The following is a 22,061-nucleotide window of genomic DNA, read 5'->3' as shown; positions in this document are numbered from 1 at the left end:
AATCACTAGGAAAAGTAGTAACGGCGTCATTGTTATTGTTACTTTTGCTACACCAACTGCAAATGAGATAGCAAAGCAAGGCGAAATAAGAATGAGAAGCTCATGGCGTGTGCATGGTGAAAATGAGGAGGAAGAGGGGGGGTAAGCAAGAGTGGGTGCTCCGCTAGTTTTGCAGTACTTACTCTTACTTGTTGTTTTTTCCCCCATTTTCTCCTTGTTTTGTGTTTCTATTGTGATTGGCTACAACCGGCTACCATAAGAAGAAAATATTAAACTTAAATGCAAGATCCGGTGTCCCTCCCTGATGCGCCAGAAGTAAACTCTTTGCAGTCGGCGGATTCGCAAGATGACCTTGTCGAAGTTTTCAGCTCTGCGAACAGAGATGCTTTTGAAATTGCATGATCGCTAAGATTTGTGAGAAGCGGAGGTGGGCGACCGAGCTTTCTGCGTTAAGGGCGCCGGGCAGACGATTATCCCAGGAGTAAGTCACCTTCTTTTTGGGAACTTTATAAGGTTGGATTGGGAATTTACAAGTCCATGATCAGAAAGGCGAAAAGAGGTTAGAGAACTTTCTGTGAAAACGTATAAGGGTGTCATGAATCCTCTAGAATTAGGCGTACACTCGCTAGGAATTCCGCTCCGATGGATTACTTGAGGGATGAGGCAGTACAATGGACTAGAAGTAGCGAGGAGTCACTAAGGTTTCTCCTGGATAATCATTTCCTTTCCACTCCTTCCTCAGAGAAAATATCCATAAGTGAAATGCGTTCAGACTACGCTACTTTTTCTGATCTTCTGGATGACCGCCGCCTAACTTGGTCGATAATATTCATTCAGCCCTTCAAATTCCAAGGACCTGAAGGTATCATACCTGCGAAGTTGCAAAAAGCTGCAGAGGTGTCGTACCGTTAGCTGGCCCCTATCTACGCAAACGCGTAAGATACGCGTATATTCCCAAGGGTTGGAAGGTTGTTAAGGTGGCTTTCATCCCGAATGCCGGAAGGAGATCTCATGTTGCCCCAAGGACATCAGGCCAATCAGTCTCTCAACGTTTCTACTGAAAACGTAGGAGAGGCTGGTTTTCATGCACATAAGGAGCGTGATTACTCGAGATCGCCTATCAAGAGCGCAGCATGCTTGTATTTTTGGGTGGAAGCCTTCTTCGATATCAAGGGGGCATTTAATAATGTCCTGCCGGAGCCGATAGTTAAGTCGTTGGATAAGCTTGGGGTTGATGTCAGTCCCATTCGGCTTATTCAAAACCTGCTGCGTAACAGAACTACTCTGGCTATATGGGGAAACACTTGCTTGCATCGCACGTTTAATAGGGCAGCCCCGCAGGGAGGTGTCCTCTCACCTGCTCTGCGTCGTAGTGGTGAACCATCTACTAGAGGAGCTGGAGAAATACGGCTGTCGGGTAATTGCGTACGCAGACGATGTTGCACTTATGGTTAGAGGTATATACCTGGACATGGTTTGTGAACTGACCCAATGGTGTTTTCACATGGTTACTAACTGAGCTGCTAAAAGTGGCGTCGGCGTCAATCCCAGTAAGGCAGAACTGGTCTTATTCACTGGAACGTATAAAATACCCGACGCTGTTCTTCTCTCATTTGGAGGTCAGCGCTTATAGCTGTCTGACAAGGTCAAGAGCTTGGGCTTGATCCATGACAGGAAGTTGTCGTGGAGGCCAAACATCGAGGAAAAGGCAAGGAAGGCAGCCGTGGCCTTATACTGCTGTAGGGGAGCTATTGGTAAGAGATGAGGTATTTCGACCAAAGTTGTATATAGGCTCTACGAAGCACAGTCAAGCCAGTTTTGTTGTATGGCGTCCTAAACTGGTGGAACTCCCTTCATAAGGCTACACTTGCCAAACAGCTGGGGCACGTATTATGGGCAGCTTCAATTGATATTAGTTGAACACCGCGGCCACTGCCACATTGGAACCGAACGTAATGCTGAACCTAGTGTCTGTCGTTGCAAGCAAAATTTCCGGGACGCTGACAGCTATTAGACTCAGGGAAAGTGATTGGTTGAACGAATTAAGGACTAGACACTCTGAAGTTCTAGGTGGCTTCGATAACATGTCTTATCGCACAGATTTCTGCGCTACCGAAATCACCCGTCTGAGTTTCTTCTCTGCCCCCTTTCCCTCAAGGTAGGGCCGGGCGGTATTTCTGGAGATGGGAGCAGTGAACTTCTTTACGGATGGATCGAAACTGGACACCAGGGTTGGTGGTGGGGTCTCCGATCGAGAGCTTTCCATCAGCACTCAGTTCAGGTTTCTGGAAAGCAGCAGTGTAAACCAGGCCGAAGTGGCTTCTATTACGGAAGCGGAGGAGAGCATTTATTCAAGCGGCTATCAGGGCCTTCAGTGCGTTGGATAATATTTCTGTATTAGGCTCATTTTGGTTCCGGGTAACAGCGACATTGCGGGTTGTGTGGCTGACGAATTAGCTAATAAAACTAACCGTGAAACGTTATCGCCGGATAAAGAGCGGCTGGGGTGCCGTTGATCACTTCGGGTACACTCTTGGATAGATGGGCCACATGTCGGCTCAAAGAGCTCTGAGCGAAAACCAGGTCCTTCTGGCTGAGGGTGGACCGGTTGCGGTCACACGTACAAAGCAACAGCTCTCACTCTTTCAGTAAAGCTGAACGTACTACCGGATCACATATGTCGCAACTGCCTGGACGATGACGAGGTGAAAACATCTCAGCACTATCCTCTTAGACGTCCGGCGGTCGATAGACTATCTTAGGTTGAAGTATTTTAACTCTCACATCCTTAAAAGTCCATAGGAGCTCTAGCACATTGTGCTCCTTGGCCGAATTCGTAATTACATAATCGGCTCAAGGCGTCTTATAGATTAAGTATTGGGTGCCGTTCAGAATGTGCTATCACAAAGGACAATCTACTAAATGTCTAAGTGATTCCCTGACACACGGCGCTGCCATAACCTAAATGCAAGAGATACGAAAAGTACCAAAAAAATAAATAAATATTTTCGATTCAACTATAAGTCGCATCATTTAGGCTTTCAATATTAGCGCCCCAGTTATACTGCACACAAAAGATTAATCTTTCCAATCGCACTTCAACTTGGCTCCACAATGAATTCGGACCCAGAAAGGAGGGGTATCAACAAGTTATCAGTTATACCAACACCAACAATTACTTTTATCGTACTGATGACGAGCTAAACTACGCGGATTAAACATATTTTCGTTGCACAGTGCACTGATTTATTGCAAATTGCATGAAAATGTTTTCAACGGAAAGCACAAAGAGTGGAGTATTTCAAAAAAGGTTTTATTTTTATTTTTTCAAATGCATACCGCTCTTATCTATGAACGCAGGCGAATATGCGCACCAAGTTCGAAGTTACTGTTTCTCTTGTTTTCGTTGTAGTTGCTGTTTTTTATATATGTACATTAGGGCAAATTTGCTGAAGAGACCATGGGTGTAAAATCAATTTGGTGTTTGGCAAATTGCGAAAATAGGGTTGAAAGAAAATGTGAAAATTTTCACTTTTCTGCCCTCGGGTGAACATTTTAGAAAAAAGATAAGTGCAGAAATGGATTTCTCATACCAAAAAAAAAACCCTAATAGCTTTTTTTCTAACAAAAATTAAACCTTTCTTTACGACACTAAAGCAAAATGCTAAGAAATCTTTTTTCGCACTTTGGCAAACTCCAAATTGGTTTTATACCCATGGTTTCTTCGGAAAATTTCCTTAGAATTACACATTGAATCCTTTCTCTATACAAACTGACCCGCCCTAATGTACATACATACGCACATATGCCCACATATTTCTGTTCGCTGCCCTGCCACATGGAAATCCGCGTATTTGTCAAAATTGTGTCATATCAGGTGTCGGCATTTGGCGCGGCGAAAAAACCACTCGCCTGCTCACTTTCAAAACCAACAAACAACCAAGCAAATGGTTTGTGATTTATTGTCCACGCAAAATACATACATACATCTGCGTCTATGCGAATGTGCATACTTACATATGTATGTGCATATATCTAACTGCATAGACTTACAATGCATAGGAAGCTTTGCTTTTCTAGATTTTTTATTATGATAATAAAATAAAATCGCAAACAACAATAACTGCAAATCGATAAAAGCAAAACTGTGAATGCATGTACATAAATCCATGCGAAGCGAAGTGCAAAATAAAAACGAAACGAACAATGCAATGCGACAGAAGCAAATGAATACAATACATGTAGTTTGTAGTAGTAAAGAGTTGTGGCATTGAATGCCAAAATGCAAAAATTTCCCCCTGACTACCAGATTTATATACATAAACGATTGTTTGAAACTAGAATACGCTTTTCTTTTCCTTATATGATGCAGTGCATGAAATTTCCGAGTGCTACATTAGGTTTAATTAATTTCAATAAACATAAATAACCCATGCCAAAAACCGGAGATTTCAAATTTGTTGGCCCATATTCAAAATATTTTCAAAGTAAACTTCTCTCTTGCGATTCTTTTTCAATTAACTTATACCCCGTACTCGAATATATATATGTAGATTAAAAAGGTGACAACCCCCTTACATGTGTAGTTTAGAAATGAAGCCCTTTCCGAACCATTCCGTTTGATATCCCTATTGTTATAATTCATTGAATAGTTTGAATTTAATTTTCTGAACAGTTGGCAACCTTTTCTTAACCTCTTTCGTCTGACATTCACATTGTAATACATTCAAATGCATTCAAAGTGCCTAATTCCTATAATTAAAGTTGAATTTGAATTTTGAAATAAGTGGCAACACTGCTATACTTATGTAGCTTAGAAATAAATGCTTTTCAAGACTTTCGGCTAATACCTATATTGTAATAGCTCATTTAGCTTATCATATAATTGTAATTGATTTTAGTTTTAAATAGGTGGCAACCCTCTTCAAATATCTCAGAAAATTTTACATGTTTAAACTGAACATTTCCATGTTTAACTGAACGTTTGACATATATTTTCAAAAATAAATATTGGCAAATTTCCAAGGATATTCAAGGATAAAGTATTCAAAGGATATTTTCAATACTTATTCGTCCTAGTGCACCCAAAAATTTATTTTTTCCTAATCTTCAGAATTTTTCCTTTTAATTGATACTTACATATATTGCTATTCTGCAATGCACCGAATCTTTTGAGTAATTATTTTATTCTATCATATTCTAGAAATTTCAAAGTCCTTTAAAAATAAATCCTGACATCAGAGAGAAAAACCCGAAAAACCGAAACTGTGCATGCACGTTTTTCTAATATGCATTATTTCAGAGTGCCTTATTGCTACCTTTTTTTACGAATTTCAACAGAAATTTTTGATTGCACCAAGAATTAGAAAAACTCCAGAATAAGGTGCTAAAAGATAAATACTATAGTTAAAGAGGACAAAAAGTCCCAGAGTAAAACGTGTTGTACTTGAAATGATTACTTGTATAATATACACACACACTAACAGACATACACACTCACTCAGAAATAGTGAATAGCCAGCGTAAAGCGAAATTATGCAACAAAGTTGTTGCGCGTAAAAACTGTTTAATTAGAAATAAATGGCGAAGGGTGCACAAAGCGGTAATGAAGCAAGCCAGCGAAGCAACGGGAAGTAAAAACAAGAAACAAAAAGAAAGCCAACGAAAAATTGCAAACAATTTTGCCAGATATTTACCTAAGCAGCAACGAAGAGCAATGAAGAACGAACGGCGTGTGCGCGCAAGAAGATAGCGAATGTAAACTGCAGAAAGTTTGTAATTTACTACACACACGGCGGCAACAAAAATAAAAAAATGCCGCAGTAGCGGCAGGGATGGCAAATTTCCGTTGTATATTTGCGTCTGCACTTAAAGCCAAACTTTACAACCAAAATAACCACAAAAGTGCGATTATGCCGCTAAAATTGTAGGTGTGGCAGGCTTCAACGCCTGGCGCCTGGCGCTAAGTGTACATTTTCTGTATGCATGCGCGCGTGTGCTTATGCTTTAAGGTAGCAGTGCCGCCCATTTGTTGTTGCTTTTATTTACTGTGCTGTCCGCTTCACTAATTTTCATATAAATTAAAAAAAAACAAAAACAACAACACCAACAGGAAAAGAGAGAGAAGAAAAAACGAACAATAAAAAAATCACAATTTCGCCACTCGCTACTTCATTATGCGCTCGCCATTTTTGCCATCCCTTCCTCAGCGCTCCGCGTTAAAGTCGCGTACTTAGTTGGGGCGGGCGGTAATGACAGCTGGACTGTTGTGGAAAAAAATTGAGGTAGGGATTTTCGCGCGCTGCCTAACTTTTTTTTCTTTCTCTTCATCAAAAATTTAAAGTAGAAGGAGAAAAACAATTTTGAAGCGCGAAAATTTGCATTTGTGGCGCAAAGCCAGCCAGCAGCCGCCGTCGAAAAAAAGCACAACTTTGTCCTGTAAACACAATTCTTCTTGCTCTTCGCTTCTGTTGCATCCCTTCCGGCCTTTCTATGCGGCAACCAAATTTAATCAAAGTACTTTTTCAACCATATATTTTTGTACTTTACGCACAAATTTCAGCAACTACGTTTTGCTGTCTCTTTGCTCATCAATGATGAACTGTATTTTGTTTGCTCGTCGGTATTTGGGTACACCATGTCGTATGAAGGAGCTGTGGCGGTGCAATCTTGCATATTAAAAAATTCTAGCACTTTTTCGGTTGATATTACTTTATTAAAAATGCATGGCATATTGAATGTCTAAATGATGCAGCTCGGTGGCGAAGCTAGTGATTATTATATGAAAAGATAGCAGCAATGATTCAGGTGGAAAGTAAAAAATATACAGGGTGTCCCCCCCTCTAAAATAGAGAGAAAAGGTTTTTATTGAAAACCGCTAAAATTTTACCCACTAAACCGGGGATGCTCTATATTTTCGTAGTATTACCGACTTCCGGTTTCTCCCGGAATTAAGGATAGAAACGTAACTTTTGTTTGAAACTTTATTCTCGGAAGTGCCTTTTTCAACCTCTAAATTATATTCGAACTTTAACTCGTCCTGGACTTCTTAAATGAGGAAAAATATTTTTATTCGAAAAAATATGAATTCGTATTACCGACTTCCGGTTTCGACCGGAGTTTTTATGTGGCCTTTGAAAAGATAATATTTGTACTATTAGCGAAATAAGAGGTTTTGTGAGCATATTGTCAATGTGTGGAAAATTTTTGGAATAAATCTGAAATTTATACCAATTTTTTTTTATTATTTTTCCAATGAAACGGCGACCGCTGTGGTGTAGTGGTAAGCAGTGCGCCTTTTCACTCCACAGGGCCTGGGTTCAAGCTCTGGTCAAAGCAACATCGCAAAATTTGTTGAAAAAAAGGTTTTTGGTTAACAGTGGTTGGCCCTCGGCAGGCAATGGCAAACCTCCGAGTGTATTTCTGCCATGAAAAACAGCTTATCATAGAAACGTAAAACTGTAGGTCCCTCCCCTTTTTGTGACGACTTCAAGGCGCACGACAAAAATTTTTTATTTTGCTTGTGACGTTTTTAAGGTCCATCAACACCTCTTGTTCGTCTAGCCCACTAATATTGTTAGGTGGTTGTCATGTTGCTTCTCTAACTGACAATCGGGCTGAACTTGTTCCAATCGGGACTGTAAATAGGTGCTTTTGAATATTTTGCTCAAAGTGGCTCTTAGAGGGTTAAAAATTAAACTCGGCACATCTACACTAACTCATCTTTCATTTGATATAAGTTTCATTTAAATAGATTTTTATTTTTTTTATTTTTTAAAAGTGGCTCTTAGAGGGTTAACAACGATTGGGATCGACTTGTCGAATAACGTTAAATTACAGGCATCTAACTTGATTCACAGCGGTGAGACCAATCGAAGCTATATGACCTACAAGCATCCAACCTGCTTGAACCCTCATTTATTTTTCACGCAAATAGAGGTTCTAGTAATTTTTATGAAGTCCGAATTAAAATGTTTTGTGATATAATTTTACTTTAAGTAAGTTTCATGTTGTGAATTTGGCGCAAGGTCCATTTACAGAGTCCCATGTAATAAAACAATTATACTTTTTTTTGTAAAAAAGCACAAGATAAAAAGTTACGCTCTGGGTTTATTAAAGCAGTATATATTTGTGTATATTACATAAAATACTTATTTTTTTCTTTTAATGTGTTTGTCAAATGGGGGATGTAATTAAGTAACTTAACAACTTATTCGGAATTTCGATTATAATAATTTAAATTGCAAACTCAATTTTGCGCTTTCTTGTTGGGAATCTTTGTATTATCCGTTCAGAGTCAATTTGAATATCTAAGGGCCAGTTTCATTGGCAGTTTAAACTAAGATTACGTAAACTGATTTTAAAATGAACAGCTGACTGACATTTTATTGGCTAATCTTAGTTTATAGCATTCATGGTACTATGGAACCACGTTTTTAACCGGCGAAGGGTAACTTCTTTCTGAAGTAGCATTACTAGCTAGAAGTGTAGTCAGAGTGCGGAGCAGTTTGTTAATCGACGAAAAAGCATATTCGTCGTCCAATTTACCAAGAACTTCTGCTGCTCATTTTATGTATGGCTTCTCGCTTGCCTCATTTCTTCATCGTTCTGACCACACTTTATACTCTCCTTCCAAAGTGATAGCGTCTTTTTGTAGCGTATTATATCTCTATAACTCAAAAATGTTTATATAATGTATATTTCGGCAATCTTTCTCGGAGATCGAGCTAAATATTATGCAATAGCGGAACAAATATTACCTTCGATAATAACCTGCGGCGCTAGATGCACAATAATTAGCCCGAAAATTTCATCTATCCGCTCTCCGAGGAAGAACATTGTCCAAATAGTATAATTCCTTAGCGATATCGGTAACTAACGCGGCAAGCGCTACGCATTTTGCTGCTATGCCCCTACGAATGTCCGGTTACACAGTTGAATATGAAATTTTCTACATTCACCACGGAAATAGAGAAAAGGTAGTATCAAAAAGTTTGATTCGACATGCAGACATATAGTTCTTATCATAACTTTACGATACTCACATATTGGCAAGATTTCACCATTCATTTAAAAAAAATTTAATTTTAATTATTGCTTTTTAAAGGTATAGCATATTTTTAACAGAAACCATATAAATCCAAGTTTCAATCTTTGTACAAAATTAAAAAAGAAATCAACAAACTTGTAAAAATTTCGAACTCTTAATTAGACTTTTTAGAAACATTTTGAGTATGCAGTGTTTTGTACCCCAATTTCAAGTACCATTGATTTTTGGCAATTTTTTTCATCGAAGTGTTGCTCATTTTCTCCATATAACAGAAAAAAATCATTGAAAATGTTTTGTATAAAATAAAATGGCTAATATAGTCAACAAAAAAAATTCTAAAAATCTGTTACTTTAAGCTTGCAGTATAATTGAATGGGCTAAACAACTGCTTACTCAAAATATTTCTTAAAAATTGAATTAAAAAGTTCGAAATTTTTTCAAAAGTTTGTTGATTTTTCTTCATGGACATAACACTTTCGTTAGGTTATTTAAGGCGGCAAACGCCACCAAACCATAATCTTAGCCGATGAATGTGCCAATGGAAATCGTAAACGTGAATTGTTGGACCAAAATGTTTAAACTAAAAATCTATTTTTGGGCGGGACGAAGTTCGCCGGGTCTGCTAGTATACATATATTTATGTACATGTGCGCAAGCTGATAAAAGAAAAGCGCTAATGATAATTCGAATCCATTGCCTTAATTACGCCACTCACTATACATTTATATGTAGCCACATCCTCACATTGTCCACAAAATTGCTTACTTAAGCTTCTCCTCCTCAACTGCTTTCGACTGGTGAATTATTTTTTTAATCGCTACTTTCCTTTTTAATCTTCGCTTTTATTACGCTTAAATAATGTTTGCCATTTCCATGATTACCACTGTTGTTATTGAGCTTTTTGTTTTTATTTTTCTCGTTTATTTGCAGAAAACCGCTGCATCGAATTGCATTCACCGGACGGTGTGCACTCGTGCATTCTGCGCGCCTGCGACTCCGCCGAGGCATTGATCTGGTTCAATGCGCTGCACTCAGCAATGTGTGGCAGCACACAGCGCGCCCTCACCGATGCCAATCGCGCGCTGATGAACGTCATCGGGGAGCTGAAACACATCGGCTGGCTGAGTAGACGCCTGAGTGGCGGCAGTACCAGTGGGGGCGGTGGCGCTGGCGGAGGAAGTTCTGGTAGCGGTGGTGGTGGCGGTGGCAGTGGTGCAAGTGCTAGTGGTGGAGGCGGCGCGGGAGATTTGGTGAGTGGTCAAGAGAAGGCAGGCAGATTGGCTGCTTGGCAGGCTGAAGCTCTCGGTCGCTATCTTTTTTGTTTGTTTCTGTCGGTTTTTACGCTTTCTCTTCTTCTTATAACATTGAATTTTTTAATGAAATCGCTTTATTTACAATTCTTTTCCGGTATGCTGCTACTTTTACCTCGTCTGCCTCTCGCTTTTATTTGTTCTTATGATGGTGGTGACATTGCAACATGCAACACGCAACGGTCATGTGCCATGCACCACAGCCAAGCGGACGTTCCAGCTCGGAGAGTTCTGATGAAAACGATAAATGGCAGCCAATTTTCGTCGCAGTCACCGAACGAGAATTCAGGTGAGATATTGTTCAAAGCGTTGGGGTGATGGCCGGGTGGGGTTGGGGTGTGTGTATGCAGGTGGCATAATATGTGCTCTTCAAACGGATTATTGACAAATTTGGCAAGGCAAACGTGATTTGGATGTAGTACTTACATACATATGAAAAGAAAACACAATAGTTACAGTGAGCGAAAACTTGCTTCCTATTCTTGTTGGTCGATTAAGCATGAGACAGCATCGCTTTCTTTGCTTTTATTATTATTATTATTGTTGTAGTGTTTATGTGTGTCGCCTGCTAAAGTCGAAGAAAATCGAGGCATTACATGCAATCCACAAAATTGCTTGTGAATAAAGTGTTTGAACAGCGGAGTGCTTGCAACCGAGAGGAAGCGCAGCGTGCATTGAAAAATCTATAAGATCCTCTTATGTATGTAAATATTGCCTTCCATTTATGTAACTACATACATAGAAATGTGTGTAGGTGTACATGTCAGCATACATATGTGCACATATCAGTGTGCGCGTTCTGTTTGCAAAGCGAAGTTAATAATACGCTCCACTACACTGTAGGTAGGCAGGTATTTGTAAAACGAAATCTCATAAAGCGAAAGCGATTCATATTGTGGATTATATTAACATATTTGAGCGAATTTTCCCTCCAAAGGAACACATGTTTCAAGCAATTTCTCAAGCAGCGCTTATCTGGCTCACCGTTCGTTTCATTTTTCACAGATTTTCTCTCAAATGCTGCAGCATAGTTGAGTTTTGAAAAAGAGAAAAAAATTATAATAAAACACACACACACACAGGTAAAAAGCAATGAAATTTCCCCTTTACATACACAAGTGATGGAGATAATAATAGCAAAGGTGCCGCAAAGTGATTGTAAATTGCGGTAAAGGTGTGCGTTGAGAGTATCTCTCGTTGGTTGATGGATTATTGTAATCACCGTATATGTTTACCTTTTTATAAGTGTTTTTTTCGTGCTTTACCTTTCGTTCCTATACATACATACTTATGCATACTACGCGCAAGCACCTACAAAAATATCTCTGCTTTTCCCTCCCAGTTGACTCCTAAGAGCAAGTGTTTTGTATGCAGCTTTTCACAGAGTGCGCGTGAATAAATTTAGGTAAATTTGTTGAAATTTCCCCTAATATACGAGCTATTCTTTAGTCTACTACTTGGGAGTGAAGGATATATAGAGATGTGTGAAAATTCTAAATTAAAAGATAAAATTTTATCAGGGGGAATATCTTGACTTTCTCTAAAAGCATCCATAAAGAAAGCAAGCAATAAACTTACCCTTTCTTTGGTAGAATAGTGTACATATATGTATGTATGTATTAGGGATGTTAATTTTTCAGACTTTTCCGATCTCCGTATTTTCGGGAGGTCGTTATCGTAATCCCGGGATCTCGGGATTAGCGCCGGGATTTAGATATTCATTACTTTTCAATAACTTAAATCGAAAAAACTGCTTCTATATTTTGCTTTTATTTGGGCCAAATTCCTTATTGATTGTTTGCTGGGTTGGAGCTGCTTCGGCCGATAAGAAGAAAAACGAAAGATTGTTTTCTTTTTTCCTCCTACGCGTTTCAACGCATTTCGCGTCTTCCTCAGGGAGTCTGATTTTATTAAACAATATAATATATTGTTTGAGAAGCTCTCCTACGATAAAATAAATAATAAATAAATGGGTTTGAAACGAACTATTTTATTTAAAGTGGCTTTTTTATTTTTTGCTCTCTGACCGCAGGATTTATTTTGAAGGACTTTGTAATTTCAAAGATATGATTAATTCCAAAAATTGTTAAAAAAATTCAATGCAATGTAGAATAAAAATATGTAATAAGGAAATTTCTTTAGAATTTAAAAAAATTAATATTTTAGCATTCACAAGGACGAATAGGTGTTTTTTAAGCTGATCAAGTTTATATATATATATGTATATATATAATTTTTTCAAAAACCAATTTTACGAAATTTCAAGGATAAAATTTTAAAAGGACATTTTCAATACATACCCATACTTCTTCTCTAAGCACATTTCTCTGAATTTTTTAAATCATTTTTGAATTACGGACATCAGAGTTAAAAACTAAAAACGCAATTTTACTATATTTGGCCCATGGTTTCGCGAATATATTGATAGTTGTGTTTAAACTACACAATCACTCGGTGTTATTGTATAATGACCTAGACATTTGTAAAAAAAAAACATTAAATATTAAATAAAAAAAAGATATATAGCCAATACTGGTGAGGAAAAGGAGTTACTATTATTGCCATCAGTGCAAATTACAAATCCCGCAAACCCCGGGATTATTTGCCAAGAATCCCGGGATAGTTTGGGACCTTTATAAGGCCGGTATCCCGGGATTAACCTTCCTAGTATGTATATAAGTAAATCTCACGAGTCATCATTACTCCCTTCTCTCGGCAGAAAAAAAAACGCTAAACCATTATTCTTGCATTTATTTCAATCAAAGTAGTTCCCGATGCAAGTACAATAAAAAGCATAATAATGCAAGTATTTGAACAACTTTAACCCTAAAACAGTTATTTAGGCGAAAAAGTACCGAAATAACTCATTTTTTCATTGTGACTCGAAAAAATCATAATTGTTTTTTTTTTATAAGTTTGGCAAGTTATCTGTGAACTTTCAATATTGTGCCACCAAATTAAAAAAAAAAATGGCAGCAACCAGAATATATATCGCATATATCATGGTACAATAAAAACAGGTAGAAGCCAAATTGACATCAAACCTACAAAGTCAAAGTTTTCGGGAGAGTAAAAATAAAAATGAGCGTGTGTAAGGAAAAATAAAAAATTACATTTCGCTGGTTGACGTTTTTGAGTAAATTTGAAGTTTTGTTTCTATTTATTTATTTTTCTTTAGTTAAAATTTGTTAATTTGTATGTTGTTTTATGTTTTTAATTTATGAGTTGCAGTGTTGTTGGAGGGACTTTCCGGCATAAGGGTCATAGGAACAGCACTTGGCATCAAACGTGCCTTTCCTGTACCTCCCGGTGCATTTATGAAATCTGCTGTTTTAAAATGTTTAACGCACAGCAAGGCATTTCGCTGCAGCTCTGGCCCACAGCTGCTTTCGCAACGCTCTTTACGCGAAGGACATTGAGGCACGTTAAATGGTATCTGCTTCATATTTAACACCACATAAAAAACAACGCTTCGGTGTTGCATTTTTAACACATACATTAAGTATAAACTGCACAACACTACAAAAATTCAAATGTTAATTAAAATTTGTTATTAACGAACATTCAAAAAAAAAACAACGATATGACATTCAAAGCGTAACGAAATATAGGAAATAAATGAAAAACAAGTTGAAGTTTAAAGGTTTGGTTCTCATGAGAGCAACGTCATTTTGGCTTCTACCTGTATTTATGTGCCTTGGCATATATTTTGTAATTTTTGAAATTTAACGATTTTTTAATTTTAAAAGTTTACAATACTTCAAAATGACAACATTAAACGGTGAAAATGTTTTTCTTGCCAAAACGAACCAATCTAGAGTAATAAAACTAGTGTGCCACAAAATTAAAAGAACCTTACATACATTGATTATAAGAAGACGATGATTTGCGAAACAGAAATTCCAATTTTACAATTTTTATTGGCACACTCAAAATTCATTCTGAAATTTTTATATTTGTACGTACATGAAGATATTAATAAATGTATACAATATTCGTGAAGAATAGTGTAGAAAAATATTCCATGCCAACATTTAATTACTTTTAAATATGTAATATACTTTTAAGGTAAGGCGTGCGAGTAAACGTGTAAGGTGACCTTGTGTAGGCTTATACGTTACATGCACAACTACGGCTATATGAGCACTATATAGACTGGTTCAAAAAAATCGAATATCTTTTTTTTCAAATTCCTCTTTTAAATAAATGTTTTCGGGACAGTAAAAAAAGATTTAGAGCTGGTTCATCATGAATTTCCGTTTTCCACAGATCTATGTAACATTTTCATAACTCGTTTTTAAATCAACGTATCAGAAAAAGCGATATATATTTTTGAGAAAAATTGAAGACCGTAAAAAACAAATTGTATAGCCTATTTAATTGTAGTATGCCTTTTGACTATATAGGAATATGTTCAAATTTACCATTGAATCAGAGTACGAAAAAAAACCGAACGTACACTACCCATTGCCGCAACGATACCGATACAGTTGCTATTGTTTGTTTTCATTCTCTGCCTAGAATAACTCTTTGAGGAATGAATTTATGCAAAAATTATTGTAGACTTTTTTAAAGTCTTCAATTTCCCTTAAAATTATATGTCGTTCATTCCGATATGTTGACTTAAGAAGCGAGTTACGACGTTTCAGAATTGAAAAATTTTGTTCTCCTGAACAGCCTCGAAATCTTAATATTAACAGTCCCAAAAAATTTCACAAGGGATCCGGATAAAAAGGATAGTCGATTTTTTGAACCAGTCTAACGTGTACGAGTATCTTAGGTGCCAGTTATGAAACTGATAATTTTGTTTCACTTTTCAGAAAAGTTTTAAAATATTGAAAGCTCATGAGTACCCTGGTTCTGATAGGGATTTAGGCGACCTTAAATTATCAAGGGAAAACTTTATAAAATTGCATCCAATTGGGTTAGTTGAAAATAACAAAAGCCGTGAAAATCTATTACAGTAAGACTGGACATGATTTTGTTTATTATTTTTCTATTAAATATAAGTCACTATCTAACAAAAGCCATGAAAGTGAAAATTTAAAACTTTCCACAAGATTTATAAAAATTCGTTGAATTTATTTCGAATTAAAAACACAAGCTCTAGGTAGCCCAATAAATTTCAATGTATTAGGGTGCAAGTTGGAAGTAGCTAGGACTTACCGTTGACTTTTAGCCTTTTTTTTTGCTGATAGTGTCGTGCACACAAAAGAATTCTGGAACAAACTTTGTAAGGAAGTCTTCTCCCTTAAAATTTGCTTAATGCTTATCCACTTGAAACTTGCACTTTATTATAGAATAATAATAATGAACTATAAAATTTCATATTTAGAATTTTCTACAAATTCTCAATAAAAAGTTTGGTGTTGTTGTTATAAAACTCTGTTGAATTTATATAATCTTCCTAATTCCTAATCGCTTCTTATTTGCTTGCAATGCCAACAAATTTAATTCGTACACACCAAGCGCCACATTCCGCGAATTTCTGGCGTACATTTTTTTATAATTTGTATAATTGGTTATTCTATAAACTTACAGCTGAAACATTTTCCCTCATTTATGTAGTAATAAGTTTATTGGTTTGTGTTTATTACTTACTTTCCTTTTATTATTCTAACCTCGCATTAAAAGCAATTCATCAATCCTTTTCCTATCGCTATTCTCACAGGCTTTGTTTTTGTTGCGAGGAAAAACATTTTCACCCGCCAACTGCTTTGCTATTCAAAATGTGTAAATTCATTCCATTCGCATTTCACCACCCCAGCAGCGCACCAGCGCCATTATGCTGTTTCATTGCATACAGTTAATCACAAACGATTTGCTGGACACTCGTGTTTATCGTTGTTGGCATTGTTATTGTTGTGCAGATTTTTTAAAGCGCTTACAATCTCCTTTGTTCGTTCCCAAACCAGCACGAATACTTATACAAGAATCGTGGCTTCCTTTCTTTTATAGGACTCATTTATTATCGTTTGAATTTGTTTTATTTTCTTTGTTTTTTTTTTAGTTTTTTATAATTTTTCTCATTTTTATTTTGTGGCAACATTTCGCAATATTATATCATCAATCAATGACAAACGACTTGGTAACCCTTTTTTGTAGCTTTTGTTCCCTGCCAGCTTTCGACTTCATCGCAATGACAACGGTCAGTGGTCAGCGCGGTGGGTAGAGGCCGAATGGTCGAATGGTTATAGAAGCGGTGACCAGGTCCGCTATTTGCTGTGAATACGAAAGAAGGGGGGAAGTGTAAAGATAAAACAAATATATGAATCGGGTCGCTGTGGCAGCAGCATAACATTACTGGTGGGATTTAAGTGGTACAATGCATATTAATTGGATTGAGATATAACAAGGCTCTTTAGTGGAACGCAGTGTAAAACAAGAATGAGAAACGAAGAAAGAAAGTACTGGAAACATACTTTAATTAAAAAGGTACTCAATATCAAAGTACCTATCCATGTATAGTTCAAGTGAATTGTATACCCCAGGACACGCTTTAAGTCGCTGTACCTGAGCTCGTGGTGCGAGCAGGTTTTGATAATTCAAAATTTACTATAAATGCGAAATATTATTGCAATGCAAAGCTTTTCATACAAAATGCGTTCTATCTGCTAACAAAAGCAGCAGACAACAATCGTGTCCGCCCGTTCCGTTGACGTGAAGGGAAATCTTCATCCGGTATTTGGGCCGGATGTAGTTTTCTCAACATCCTGTGTTTGTATTCAAAGCTGGAAGGAAGGAACAGCAAAACGTTATGCAATGCCAACAAGCGCAGTAGACGAGGTGGACAAGCGTACCACCACCAGCTGCTGAATGTGTGGGCACGAAAGGAATGCGTCCTGTCAGCCTCTTCTGCGCTCCGCCCCAAACGGTCCACCGCTTTGCCGATTGCAATTTCCTGCAAATTTCTGCTTTGTGTATTGTCTGTGACTCTTGTCTAAAAATATTTTTATTTGCTACTTCTCAGTTTTTGTTTGCTTGTTTGTCTGTTGCTCAATAATTGCAATATAACAACATCGCTCGCAATGAGACATAAGTATAATACACACAACAGGCATGACAACGAAAAGCTGTACAATGCAGCAGGAAGCAGCTGGTGAAGGCTGCAGGTGCAGCTGGTATCACAGAGTAGAGGGGGTAGCTCGACGAACGCCGGCCGACAGAGCAGAAGTCAAGCGCTCCGCAATACAATTTCCGCAAATGATTTCCGAAACAGTTCATAACAGTGGTGGCTCAAGGTTGTTGATACATACGCTCGAAAGGGACGAGCTCAACAACAAGCAGGAAACTTGGTCAGACATGTGCACATATGTACATGTGTATGTATGGCAGGGTTGCCAACTTTTGCATTCTTGAAACCGGGACGCACAATAAGTCTGTTCTTTTGCTCGCCCACAGGTGCCCGAAAGTGCCCGATTTGTGTTTCTATCGTTTATTCTCGGACTGTTGAGTACCACTTTCATGGAATAATATTTGCTTCTAGCTTGCTCGAAGTCGGCCGGACTATATTTCTATGCGTACGTGCGACGGTTACGCGTGCTTCTCTCTCTCTCTCTATCAACAGTAAATTTTATGTTTTGCTACGTCAAACAGACACGGCATACGTAGACGTCGGTGAGTGTGGGCACCTTTAGTTTCCGGCAAGAAAAGGGGTTTTTGCGTTCCCGTTGTTTTTGGCAGTTTATTCACTTCAGTGAGAGAATTTCGTACTTAGATAGATAGATAGTTGAATAAAGCACTGCGACCAGTAGGTCTATTGCGCCCTCAGCTCATTACAGTACAGTAAAAACCGCTTAACTACCTCACGATTATTGTCAGCTTTTTGAGATACTTACGCTAGTTGGGTACTTAAAAGAACTCGCTTAAACACCTCGATGCGGGTACTTAAGCGAACATAATTATTGATGTAGTTAGGACTTATTTTCAACTTACATAAATAAATCCCTGAATAAAACATGAACGTTTAATGAAGTATACGCATTTTAAAACCAAGATCGGAGCATTATTTATAAACATCAGAAAAAGCTTTATTAAAAAATTGATGATAAATCATACAGTAATTTTTTAGCCACTTGAAACTTGCATTTTGTTACACTGACGATGGCAATTAATATCGATAGTGTAGCGCTGCCACTGAATTTCAAAATATGTAAATATTTTAAAAATTAAAAAAATGCACTTAAAAGCGGGAAATTATAAGTAAAAAGGTAAATGGGTTACGAAAAATTTAGGTACGTAGGCGGGTTGGGTAAATAAGCGGGGAGGTACTTAAGCGAGGGATTTTCTTCAGATTACATTAAAATATTCACTGTGCCCAAAAACGCCGGTTACTTAAGTGGGTTAGGTACTTAAGCGGATGGGTACTTAAGCGCGTTTCACTGTACCTCATCTAGCCCTAGGGCTCTAGAAATTTCAGAATATATCCTGGGGTAGAGAGTGTATTTGGTCCTCTCTTGGCCATAAATTTCGTACTCACGCTCATTTGTCCAAAAGCATCCCGAAAATGTAAAAAAACAAACCCAATGTTAGGAAAGACGATAGGTAAAATTACATACACAATTNAAAATCTTAAGCTTAACACTTGTTTATGTAAAATAGCGGTTAAAATGGTTGGGGGGTTGGCTAATTATATATTCTTTATCAGTTTAAAAGAATTTCGGTTTAGTTAGAAATCCCCTAAAACCATTTTAATTAAAAAAGATGTTAACCTTAAGATCTTACGACGGTTAACACGTCTTGTGAATCCCCTAAATATGTAACAAACGACATCAATTTTAAAGTTGTATTTTTGGAAACATTCTATTAAGAAAAATAAAACAATGTACAATATCATATAAGCATAAAAATTTTCATAAAACGAAGCTTCAATGATAATATTTATAAATTACTTAAAATATATGCTAAAATTTAAATAAAAATTATTCCAAATTATAAATTTTGATATATGTAGATATGTTCGTCCTGTAGAGTGGGTCGATTTGTAGGGGATCGGAAATCCGGAAAAATCGCATAAAAATCTAAAATGAATTTCGAGCCAGCGAATTTTAAGGGGAAGTTTCATATTAAGTAATACAAAATTGTGTGGGAAAAACTTAAACAAATAGCTCATCTATTAGTGTAGGAGTACAAAACATAGTTAATTTTTTATCAATTTTTTTTAAATACGTAAATGTTCAGAAATGAAAAAAAAATCGATTAAACGGTGACTGTCTGTCCGTCTGTGCACACGATAACTTGGTAAAAAATTGAGATATTTTACCGAAACTTAGTATGTGTACTTCTTTTTAGCCTAGGACGGATGGTATTGAAAATCGGAAAAATCGGACAATAACCACGCCTACCTCCCATATAACGGTAGTTTTCAGAAATACGAAAATACGAGTAACTACTGAAGCTTATTAACTCAAAATTAATATCTAAATGATTTTTATACGACAAATAATAATATTATACATTTTTGGAAAATGGGCGTAGCCACCCCTACTTAGGATTACATGTGTATACCTTGGTAACCGCTTCACCAATTTCTCCAAACTTGGCACAGTTATTGACCTTGGTACAACATAGCAAATGACTGAAACTTTTTAAAATTGTATCATAATCACGCCCACATCCCATATAACGGTTCGTTCGATCAATTTGCACCAAACTCGGTATGATTATTGTGCTTGACACATAAAAGCAAGACTTTGAAAATTATTGAATAGCTAGCATAAAACCTGGACCTGTAGCGCACTCCCGTTCGCTAACCAAGGCCATGCCACATACAAGGAACTGAACGATACGTTCAACTGCTAACCAGTGTTTTTCGGCGCGTAACGAAAAAAAAAATACCGTGAAGTGTTATTAACTCACACCCCTATTGTGAGTGTCGTGTAGTAGTAGATAAACGACTTTTATTCGATTATCGCTTTTCCATGGTATTGGGAATGTCAATAAGCGACTGTGAATAGTTTTTTATCGCTCATTTTTATACAAATGCTTATTTGTAGAAGGATGAGCGACTATAAACTATTCACACGGACTTATTGAACGAGAAACCGACTTTGAAAATACCACGAATATTCGATAATCGACTAACAGCCGTTCATCTACTACTTGTCGACGCTTCGCAGTTAAGGAAAATAAAATCTCGTATCAGCAAGCGCCACTGCCGCCTTATTTTAGTAATAAGTAAACGAAAATGTAAAAATATGGCAACATGTGCCATTTGACATAAATGAGAAGAAGATGGTGCTTCCGTGCATAAAAAGGCCACCACATTGCAAACCTGTCACTTATGCATCTCACAAGGACCGAAAAAAGGAAAGACATTGTGATTAGTTGGCAAAATGTTTTCTAAATTCACACATATTGCCTGGATGATTGGCAAGCAGTTGGCCGCCAAAGAATGTTCGATCAGCATTTGGCATTTTCAGGAAATTAGTAAACCGAAATGAAACGAAATGAATTGACACAGAACTGCACTCACCGATCAAATCAGTTGGTAGCTTGCTAGCTTGCATACCTGTACTTTTGTGTCTATGTATGTGTGTCCGTAGATATTTATCCTGCGGAAATTTTTGAGTATTCTGTAAAATTGGAAAATTGCAAGCGGAAATTGTTGCCTGTCAATTTCTAATTTGAATTTTTTTTTTGAATTTACTTATAGCTGGTTTGCATGCATATTGTTGTTCGTAAAGAATATTGCATTTCGGTTGTCATTTGTGTGCAACTCTGAGGAGGAGGCATAGCTAGAAAGGAATATTCTCTTTTTCATTCTATCAAATATTTGAGGATATAACTTAAGGTGCTCTTACATGATATGCCATTTTTTACTATGGAAATGCCAACACATGGGCGTAGCCAGAACGAACGACGGGGGCGGAGGCCCATACAAAATAAAAAATTCAAAACCAATAACTTACTTATGTACTAAAAAATTTTTTATTATAGCTTAAAATTATTTTAACCAATAAAGGTAAATATGTTGAACAAAAAACAAATAAACAGAAGTTCACAAAAGTTGATATAAAACTATTCGTCGATTTAAATTGTTAATCTTTTACTGAGCATGTTTATTTTACGAGCAGGAAGCACCGAAAGCCTAACCCCGTCCGTGTGAGACTTTAACCCAAACGGGAAGCAAAGCGAATGGGTCTGGTGGTAAACGAGGACAAGACGAAGTATCTCCTGTCATCAAACAAACAATCAGCACGTTCGCACCTTGGCACCCACGTCACTTTTGACAGTTATAATTTCGAGAAAGTAGAGAATTTTGTTTACTTGGGAACCAGCATTAACACCGATAATAATGTCAGCATTGAAATCCAACGTAGAATCGCTCTTGCCAACAAGTAGCTACTTTGGACTGAGTAGGCAATACAGGAGTAAAGTCCTCTCTCGACGTATGAAAACCACACTATAAATGACTCATCATGCCCGTGCTGGTATATGGCGTATTAAAATACAGCGGCTCAATTGGCTTGACCATGTCGTTCGAATGGACACCGACGCCCCAGCTCTGAAAGTATTCTGGCTTCACTTGGCATTTCTAATTGGCGTCAGTTGGTCAAATCGCTTTGGCGATTACAGCGCCAAATAAGAAGAAGAGGAAGAGAATAGATCTATAACCTTATCAGTCACACAGTGTTATAATCCCGACGAAATCCTTGACGGTGGTATCAGGAGGGGAACGGTACATGACGGTAGGAATTTTA

The 22,061-nt window shown here is 37.3% G+C and overlaps 1 protein-coding gene across 1 annotated transcript in view; it reads left to right on the top strand.

Moving 5' to 3' along the window:
• The window catches only part of Syn1 (Syntrophin-like 1), a 76,685-nt gene that overhangs the window by 38,553 nt on the left and 16,071 nt on the right, over positions 1-22,061 (top strand). The window contains 2 exon segments of the mRNA XM_017621157.1: positions 9,980-10,299; positions 10,563-10,648. Of these exon segments, the coding sequence (XP_017476646.1) occupies positions 9,980-10,299; positions 10,563-10,648 (406 nt within the window).

This window comes from Rhagoletis zephyria, unplaced genomic scaffold (assembly GCF_001687245.7).
Source record: "Rhagoletis zephyria isolate East Lansing unplaced genomic scaffold, Rhagoletis_zephyria_1.1 Rzeph_scaffold_02382, whole genome shotgun sequence".
In the NCBI taxonomy this organism is placed as follows: domain Eukaryota; kingdom Metazoa; phylum Arthropoda; class Insecta; order Diptera; family Tephritidae; genus Rhagoletis; species Rhagoletis zephyria.
The sequence above is the reverse complement of the archived record's forward strand: the minus strand, read 5'-3'. Positions and strand labels throughout refer to the sequence as shown.